The sequence below is a fragment of the Rhinatrema bivittatum genome, chromosome 11 (assembly GCF_901001135.1).
Source record: "Rhinatrema bivittatum chromosome 11, aRhiBiv1.1, whole genome shotgun sequence".
NCBI classification, from domain to species: Eukaryota; Metazoa; Chordata; class Amphibia; order Gymnophiona; family Rhinatrematidae; genus Rhinatrema; species Rhinatrema bivittatum.
This window is the reverse complement of record NC_042625.1, coordinates 75,938,575-75,947,789: the sequence shown is the minus strand read 5'-3', so window position 1 is coordinate 75,947,789 and position 9,215 is coordinate 75,938,575. Positions and strand designations below refer to the sequence as shown.

At 47.4% G+C, this 9,215-nt stretch overlaps 1 protein-coding gene across 2 annotated transcripts; it reads left to right on the top strand.

Annotated features, from left to right (window-relative positions):
* The first annotated feature begins 3,046 nt into the window (after positions 1 to 3,046).
* On the top strand, positions 3,047 to 8,194 carry B9D2 (B9 domain containing 2). Of its 2 annotated transcripts, XM_029571791.1 has the most exons (4): positions 3,047 to 3,195; positions 3,591 to 3,682; positions 5,127 to 5,252; positions 7,740 to 8,194. In XM_029571791.1, the coding sequence occupies exons 2-4, from the start codon at positions 3,595 to 3,597 to the stop codon at positions 8,051 to 8,053; spliced, it is 528 nt and encodes a 175-aa protein (XP_029427651.1). In that variant the 5' UTR covers positions 3,047 to 3,195; positions 3,591 to 3,594; the 3' UTR covers positions 8,054 to 8,194. The 2 variants fall into 2 exon arrangements, with proteins under 2 accessions (XP_029427651.1, XP_029427652.1); XM_029571792.1 differs by lacking the exons at positions 3,047 to 3,195; positions 3,591 to 3,682 and adding an exon at positions 4,613 to 4,744.
* Positions 8,195 to 9,215: the final 1,021 nt, after the last annotated feature.

The following is a 9,215-nucleotide window of genomic DNA, read 5'->3' as shown; positions in this document are numbered from 1 at the left end:
ATCCCATTTATGGATTTGTGATTCCAATTTCTCTGCCACAAATGAAATGTGTAAGTTGCAAGGGGGTAAAACTAGGCCTGGCTCAGTGTGTTTCTTCCCCCATCCATCCACCCCCAACCCCCATGACACGGAGCCAATGGGTAACCCCACTGCCTAAACCTATCACCCTGGGGAGATGGATGCGAGAAAACAGGGAAACACCAAAGGGAGGACAAGAGGCAAGAGGAAGACTTTGTGCCATGATTAGCACTGTTGTTGTTGTTGTTGTTGGGTTTGTTTGTTTTTTTTTATCACTACAGTCACGTCTTGACCAGGATTACTGATAGTGTTGGGCCCAGCAACTCGTAAATCTGCAGCCCGAGCTTTAGCTCTCATCAGCCACGTTCATCTGGTGGAAAATATCGCTGCTGTCTCTGTTAATGGCTGACACATTCACTTTGGCACCTCCAGTTATGGGCTGCTAGTGAAAAGCCCTTTAGGGTCACCAACGAGCTCCAAGTCATAAAAAAAAATACAAAAACCAGACTGGATTTACTCCCCCTGCACCCCCCGGCCACCTGCGGACACGTTGAACGTGATGGCAGATAAGGAACAGAAGGTTCATCTAGTCTTCCCAATTTCATGCCAGGTGCAATGGCACAGACCCCAAATGATCTCTGGCTTTGCATCTATGAATCATCTGTGCCTATCCCAGGTTTTCTTGAATACTTATGTTCTTTTTCTGTTGCCCTCACACCTCCACTGGGAATCTATTTCATGCATCCACCACCCTCTTGATGAAGAAATATTTTCAGCTGTTGCCCCTGACTCAACTTGCCTGGAGCCTCAGACTGTGACCTCTTGTGCTTAAGCACTTTGAACATTTTTCTCATATCCCCCCCTGTCTCTCCCCTCCTCCCGGATATACATAATTACGTCCATCAGGCTCAGCTCATAAGGTTAGACCCTGCACCATTTTGATAGCCTCTCTCTAGACCACCTCCAGCCAGCCTATGGGACTCTTTTACTACAGGTTTTCTCCCATTTTGTGTCTATGGGGAAAAATGCTTAGTAACTATTCTATTTTAGTTTTTATTTATTGTATTTATATTCCACCTTTCAGCCACTTCAAAGCATATAAAATTCAGGTACTATGGAAAATAAGGCATTGGCCATAACCACAGGATGCACAGGGAAAGCCATGACCAGCAGAAAAAAAAAAGTGATAATGCCTGCGTACAAATTGTTGGAGAGACCTCACCTACTATACTGTGGCTTGTTCAGGCCACTGTACCTCCAAAAAAAATATATGGGCCCTATCACATGCTTTTGCTACCTTGAGCTCATCAGACATGAACACTCCAAGGCCTCTCTGCTAGTTGGTGCCTGCCATTGCGTACCACTATTTCTGCATCCTTAACTCATGGTGCCTGCCATTGCGTACCACTATTTCTGCATCCTTACCTCATGATTTTGCAGTGAACGTTAACTGCTAGGCACTTCTTATTCTGTCTTCTTCCTCAGGCATTCCTCTCTCTTGCAGATCGTAATGTCCTCTACAAAATGACAAACTGTTCCTTCTAACCACTCTGCAATATCACTAAGTTATTGAACGGAACCAGCCCCCATGACCAATTCTTTAGTCAACGCTTCATTTCTTCTAAGCAAAGCATAAATTACAAGGCCATAGATGCAATGGGGCCTGGAGATTGATCAGCCTGAGTCGGTTGGCAAACCTAGCTGGCAACACATATTGCTGGGCCGGCAGGAGGTTCTCTTCCTTGGGGCTGACCAGTAGAGCTGCTACCCTTAGTTAGGCCGTGGGTTCTGATCCAGCTAGGATGTTTCCATAGCCGTGCACTTCCAGATCCCTGAGCAACCCAAAGGCCAACTTGGGCAGAGTGATCGGGTAAATCTGTTCTTGCAAAGGGTTCACTCATTTCTGTGTGTCATTTTGCACACCACCATCTAGGACCAGTTTGGGGAGGGGGGGCAAGCAGGGTAATTGCCCAGAGTCCCGGCACCACAGGGGGTTTTGTTGGAAAGCTAAGTAATGTCAGTGTGGCACATAAGCCTCGGAGTATCTGACACTGGCTGAGCCCACTTCCTAGTTTCTGCCCTGGGCTGCTGGTTGGGTAACACCAGCCCTGCCTCCAACTGTCACAGCAGTGAGAATATTGGGCACATATTCTGTTCTATAATATACATGTGTGTGTGTCTGTTGAAGAGGGAAGGGGCTGAGCGGTCCCTTGCTGGAGTCTTAGTATTTAGGATGTACAATGGCTAGTCTTCCTTAGCCACCCTTATGGTGGGCAGGCGTCCCACACAACACCATAATGCTAGGCATCAGGAAGATTCAGATTTTCCACTAGATGGCTCCAGAGCACTTCTAACCAGACAAAGTCTCACCATGCCCTTTCGACCCCGTGCCCCAACCATGTAAGTTTGTGGGAGGGGTAGGCAGCCCTCACAGTTCCTCAGCAGAGCCCCCCCTTTAATTGGGCCCCAGCTCCGGGACTCCTGTAGAATTATTATTATTCCAAAGAGATTCCACTCAACGAAAGGCTGTCTATATCAAATATGTATTAATGAAACAGATGAGGACCATCATATAAGAAAGGCAGAATGCACATATGCCCAAAATCACTCTTTACATTAAAGGTTATAATCATTTGCCAATCCATCTGAACGCACATTTCTTTCCGTGCGAGACAGATTTCAAAATATCGATCTTAGATTTCCATTTTTATACATTTTAAATACAGATTAAAAACTTATCTAGATTGTTGTCTTCAGTCTTCAATCATTAGTTCTTCTTATCCTCGTTAAATTCCCACCCTCAGCTCAAAATATCACATTCAAGATGGTTTCGTAGCACCAGGAGGAATCATGTATTTGGTTTATTATTTAATTTCCTCTCTGAAGACATTGCTGTCACACAGAATTATTATTATTCCTTGTCACCCCTGCTAGGACCCCAGCACCCATCTCCTTGCCCTCAAGCTACAAGGCCCCGCTGGCTTCAGCGCAGTCTCACGTGACTTGCCCTGCGCAGGTTCTGATTGGCTTGCGTTCCTCGCCGGCCTGCGTGGTTGCCATGGCAGCGGCGGCGTAGCGAAGGGGGTTGCAGTGATACTCCCCTCTCCGCACTGGCCGACTCCGTAGAGCGTATCCTGTGGGCCTCATCCCGGTAGAATCGGGCAGGCAAGGAGTGGGGTATGTACCCTTTCCTTCCTCCTCCCCCGCCCCGGGAGCAGACAGGGCTCGGGGCGCATTCCTTAACGCAAGGGAGAGCGAGGCCAATCTGCTCCTGGCAGCCTCGGGCAGTGTGCTCAGAGCCCCTGGATGAGATATTGACAGCGGCTAAGTGGCCCTCTGGTCCTGGGCCGGGGCATTTTGTTACCTTAACCGTGCAGGATCTTGCATGGATTGATTTATCTGTAGGTGAGCCACATCTGAGCTGCTAAGGTAGGGGGAGGCTTTAGGTTACTCCCGCGTTTTGACTTTTCAGCCCAGTGCATCGTGGTAATTGTAGTTCTCGCATAGAAGACATTGTTATGCGGCCATTTGTAGACATTTTTGCTCAGCGTTCTTTTTTTCCTCTCTTTCAGGATCATGGCAGAGGTTCACATTATTGGGCAGATTGTGGGGGCAAGCGGCTTCCCTCAGCATAGTCTCTTTTGCAAATGGGGGATCCATGCAGGTCAGAGCCAAATTTCTATCCTGGAAAATGTGTCTGATCTCCTGAGGGTGGTCTGTGGCGTGGAAGATGTGGGCTCAGGGCCCTGATCAACTGTTTTCCATCAGGGTCCAAGCATGTTTCATTTATTTGTTATTCATATTTTTAAACTGCTTCTCCCAAGAAGGCTATATAATGGTGTGAATGTGGTGGATGGTAAGCTGTTTGTGTCCAGGTGAGAGGAGGCCAATGACCATACAGAGGTTGGAGAGCTACCAGAAAGTGTTGAAGCAGCACTGGAGGCTATCAGAATGGTAGAAATCCACTGTTTATAAATCATGTGTTACATACTAACCAGAACAAAGTACTAGAAACACAGGCTGAGCAACTAAGTGCTGCAGCATTGTACCATATAATCAGTCTGAGTTCTTGAAGTTTTCTGTAGAGGCAGAAAATGGGAGAAAATCATCTCTTGGACATCAGGTCCAGAAAATGGCCTTTACATTTACATCTGGCAATACGAGTGGTTGTAAGCCCAGACCAATATGCACATTAAAATGGAGCCTGGTTCCAGAACAGAAATCCAGATTGCAGGGTCTAGTAATGGTGGGGGGATATGCTAGAAGTATACACAATCATGAAAGGATTTGAATAGGTAAATGTAAATTGGTTATTTTACTTTCTCAGATAATAGGACTAGGGGGGACTCCATGAAGTTATCAAGTATCTCATTGAAAACAAATAAGAGAAAATTCTTTTTCATTCAGTGCATAGTTAAGCTCTGGAATTCATTACCAGAGGATGTGGTTACAACAGTTATTATAACGGTTTAAAAAAGGTTTGGATAAGTTCCTAGAGGAGAAGTCCATAAACTGCTATTAATCAATAAGGAATAGTAATTTGGGATCTATTTAATGTTGGGTAATTGCGGCTTGGATTGGCCAATGTTGGACACAGGATGCTGGGCTTGATGGACCCTTGGTCTGACCTAGTATGGCATGTTCTTATGTTCTTATGCTGGATTAACTTCAGTCGCATTTCCCTTTCTTTCATGTGGGAAGAAATCCAGCAGCTGCCATAAACAGTGTAAGTGGCCCCTGATATCCACTATTCTAATCGTCCAGTTGAGCCCTTTTGATTTCTCCAGCGGTATGCACCTAAGCTCAATAAGCAGTGTAAGGCAGGAACATGGTATCATTAGATCTCAGGCTTTGAGTGGCTTTACAGATATGACTAGTGGTGTGTCCTAGTACCAGTATGGTATACAGGAACACCCTGACCCTAGTTGAATGCCTTTGTGTACCATATTAAGCAATTTCCCACATGCAGAGCTGATTAATAACCCAGAGCCTTTGTTTCCTTCTTGTTTACCTTCCTGTCATCAATGGAGAACAGTGTGTTCAGATCCAGGTGCTGTTCTGTTCCCTTTGCAGGGGGTGTGGAGCTGATGTCTTTGCTTCCTTTTTAGGTGGTGCTTGGAAGTTGCTGTCTGGGGTAGCAGAAGGACAGACACAGGTTGACAACCCCCAAAACGAAGAGATGGCCTTCTGGTCCCACCCCATTGACATTCACTTTGCCACAAAAGGCTTGCAGGGTAAAAATTGAATTGCTGCTTGTCCTTGTCGGTGCTGCTCCAATGGTTATTGAGAAGCAGCGAGGGTGGTGTGCTTCTCCCTGGGACTTCTGGCATCACTGCAGTAACTGCCTGATCATTTCCAGCGTGCAGGGGGAGGCAAGGAGCATTAGGGAAGTATGACACATGGCACTAGAACAAAACCACTAAATTAAGGAGCAAATTATTTTCTTAAAGTAACTTCTTTGTTTCTTCTGAGGCTGATGAGCACATATTTTGTATTTGATTACTCACTTTTCCAAACCTGTGTTCAAGGCAAGTTCCAATTTAGGTACAGTAGGTAGGTCCCTGCCCCAGAGGGCTTATAATCTAAGAGCAAAATTTACTAATCCTTTTTTTCCATGGAGACAGAATGAGAGAAAAGCCTTAGTAAATGAGGCAGTGGAGGGTGAAAGTGACTTGCCCAAGGTCCCAAAGATCATTGGTGAGATTTGCACCCTGGCATCCCTGATTCTCAGCCTCCTGCTCTGAGCACTAGGGTCTCTCCTCCGCTCTCTCCTCCGCTCTCTTCTACCACTGCACATCCACAGCAGACATTCTAACTGAGAACTGCTCCTTGGAAAGAAAGCGACTGTGGGCCCTGGGGGGAAGGTTAATGAGGCTCTCTCTGCATACAGCCCACTAGCAGAACACAGTAACAGAATATTTGTCCATCCACTTGCTCCTTACCTACTCTGTCACCTCAGACCTTACTTCCTCCCCCCCCTGCCATGCTCCATCCCAGGCATACCTGAACTCTGTTACTGTTCTGGTTAGGACTGCCTCGGCTGCTGGCAATACAGGCACCCGCTGCCCTCTTGGTAAAGAAGGATTTTGGCATAGTCCCTTTGAGCTTCCCTCCTCCTAGTTTCACAAGGAGCCTCTTTTTTTTTCTATGGAGAGTAAAGTGAATTACCCGAGGTCACAAGGAGAATCTATGGGAGGAGCAGGATTTGAACCTTCACTCCAGTATAGAAATAACAGTTAAAATCAACAGAGCCGTGATCAGGATTTAAGGTGGTTTTTAGGCAGGATGCAAATATGGCCAGAGAGGGAGCAGGATGCATGAAGTTAGGATGATTGCGCCAGGCATTTGCGGCAGCAAGGTGCTGTTGGCTCTGTATCAGCTTTTTCCATCCTGTGTCCTTATGAGGTTCTGGTGTCCAGCCCAAAGGGAAGGATTGCTTGCTTTATTTCCAAGAATGTTTCGTGAAAGCTCCATTTCCTATGCTCTGCCCTTCTGGGTGTTTTGTTTTTTTAATTTTCAAAGCAGAAGTGCAGGGTGTTACAGGGAGATTAAGCAATTCATCGCTCATGGCTCAGTGAGCAAACAGTTTCAGACAAGAAATCCCAGGGCCCCTCTCCACTGCGAATTAATTTCACATCATTATGGCTCTTGTCTCGGCTGCAAGGGAGTCTTTTTGCTTTCTTATTTCTTTTGTCTTTTTTTTTTTTTATAATGCAATTTACTAATTTAATTGGGATTCTGGATTTAATCCGCTTTGTCTTTTCTGCCTCTGTGTTGGAAAACACTGCCGCTCACGTGCTGGACACAGAAAGGCGCTAAAAGCATCACAAGGCTTTTAAATTAACTTGCAAGAAAGGGAGAACGTCCCTTAGGTGAACAATCCTCAGCAGGGCTTGTGAGATGCTATGTGGGGCCTTACTTTAAATGCTAGAAATAAGAACTCTAAGGATAAATCTGTTAAAACTAGGGAGCCCCCGATAAAAGCTAAGCATTATAGACAGATCACACCCCACCACTTTCTCTTGCTTAAGTTAACCTCAGTCTTACTGCTGCTCTCTGCTCCGTTGCTCAGCCTCTCTCCTAACGCCTTTTCTTCTTCTCCCTTCAGGGAGCCCCCATGCCCTGTGTGCATATTTGCCCCCTGTTACCTTCTGTTACATGGGGCAAATCCTCTGCAAGGCCTGCACGTGTCGGCGAGCAGGCTGAGGCTCCCCGTGGAACGGCTCCCAGTACTGCTGCTGTTGCACAGATCATGCTTCTATCCAGATCTCATTATTCATCGAAAGGGCAACTTTCAAAGCCCTTTCTGCTGCTAAAAAAGTCTGGGGATTGTACACAATGTGTGCACCCTTCACCGCACTAAAATGGGGGGCGTTCCTGGGGCTGTGTGGAGGTTGAGGGAATAAAGCAGTGCCTGTGCGTGACAAACGTCCAGGGATCTATTGTGCCTCCTCTCTGTCCCCCACGCAAATGGCAGGTGCAGGAGCCTCCAGTGGTTTTGGCACCTGCAGTTTGCAGCCGCTGATTGTTAAAGGGGGAGCAATGCGTGTAGTTTCCCCTTTTGAAAACTGACTGCATTGTATGTGGGCTAAAAGTGCAAATAACACAGGGCTCTTCAAAATATTCTCCCTCCTCTTCCTTTTGCACGTGGGGATGCTGTGAATGGAAGAGCGAGTGCCAGCACTTTGGCCTGACAGCTGCTTGCTCTTGTTTTCCCCTAGGTTGGCCGAAGTTGTACCTGCAGGTGTGGCACCAGGACTCCTTTGGCCGCAACGAGCTGTACGGCTACGGCTTCTGCCACGTGCCATCTGGCCCTGGCCTCCACCAGTTGGAATGTGTGACCTGGCGGCCCCAGGGCTCCTGGCAGGAGCAGCTCTCCCAGCTCTTTGTCGGAGGCGGGCTGCAGCTGAAAAATAGTGACTTGATCTACAGCGGGGCCGACCGCTACCGCCTGCAGACCACAGCTATGGGAAAGGTGCACCTGCAGCTGGGAGTGCTGCTGCGGCACTTTGACCGCTACGGGGTGGAGTGCTGAGACGCGGACCCAGTCTGGAGTCACCTTCTGCTCCTTCCTGCTGCGCTGCATCCTCTCCTGGACACTTTTTTTTTTTCCTGCACCTGCTTGACAAATAGTTTTATATATTAAATATTTTAAAATAAACACTCCAGCCTGCCACGGAGGGCACTGATGTTTCATGTCCGATAGCACTGCTGCTCCATGACAGCTTGATTAACTACACCTTCCTTCTGAAAGAAATTGAGAAAGAGTTGCGTGTTTTCTGAATGCCATAATTAATCTTACAGGTGGCGCTGGGGGGGGGAGGGTTGCATTTTAGTGCGCACAGTCAAAACTAGCTCTGACAATTGGTGGTTCACCAGTGCAGGCTTTCTCTGGGTGATCTGCTGTGGTTTACCACACATGTGAAAGACAAGATAAAGGCTCTATCCTCTCTCTTCGGTGGGCATATTCCTGCCCTCTAGGCTGCCGAAATGTTCTGCCAGGCCATGCACCAGTGGGGGTGAGGAAGGGAACAGGCCGTGCTTTCTGGGAAGCATCTGGATCTGTGTCTGCCTAAAGCTGTCAGCAGGAATTCCCAAATCTGCCCACATGGCATGACCCCCATTGCCAGCTGGGTTTTTTAGGATATCCAAACTGAATATGCATGAGATACATTTGCATACCCTGGAGACCCAGGATTTGCAAACTTTATCTTGTGCTCATTTATTGTAGATCTCCTGAAAACTCAACTGGGTGTGGGTTCACCAGGCCAGGTTTGGGAAGCTCTGACTTAGAGCGGCTGAAGCCTCTTGGTGACTCTACAGTATGGTTAACAACTGGCTACAGATTTTCAGGATAGATTAATCCAGTCCTACCTACATGGACTTTACTTTTGGTGTCCCTAGTGATATCCCTAAGAAAAGCAAGACTACAAATGCATGCACTCGGCGGGGTATTAGATGCCCTAGCTAACCTTCAGCCTTGTACTTTTCTTACCGGTTGCAGATCCTGGACCTTTCTGCTGCTGGTGAAATGGGCTTTGCTAGCACCCCTGGGCCTCATCCCATGCTCTTCACTGCCAATGGGACAGGCTCTGCCAACAGCCCTGGGCCTCCTGTGATTTTGCCGCCCCTCCAAGTGTGGCGCTCGAGGCAGCCACATAGCTTCATCTAATGAGAGCACCGGCCCCGTATAAAAC

What these genes read in the sequence shown, in the direction of transcription:
- B9D2 (XM_029571791.1), top strand. Translation starts at nt 3,595, where the DNA reads ATGGCAGAGGTTCACATTATTGGGCAGATTGTGGGGGCAAGCGGCTTC. An exon ending in CAAATGGGGGATCCATGCAG is followed by an intron (nt 3,683 to 5,126) that starts GTCAGAGCCAAA and finishes CTTCCTTTTTAG; the next exon opens with GTGGTGCTTGGAAGTTGCTG. An exon ending in TGCCACAAAAGGCTTGCAGG is followed by an intron (nt 5,253 to 7,739) that starts GTAAAAATTGAA and finishes GTTTTCCCCTAG; the next exon opens with GTTGGCCGAAGTTGTACCTG.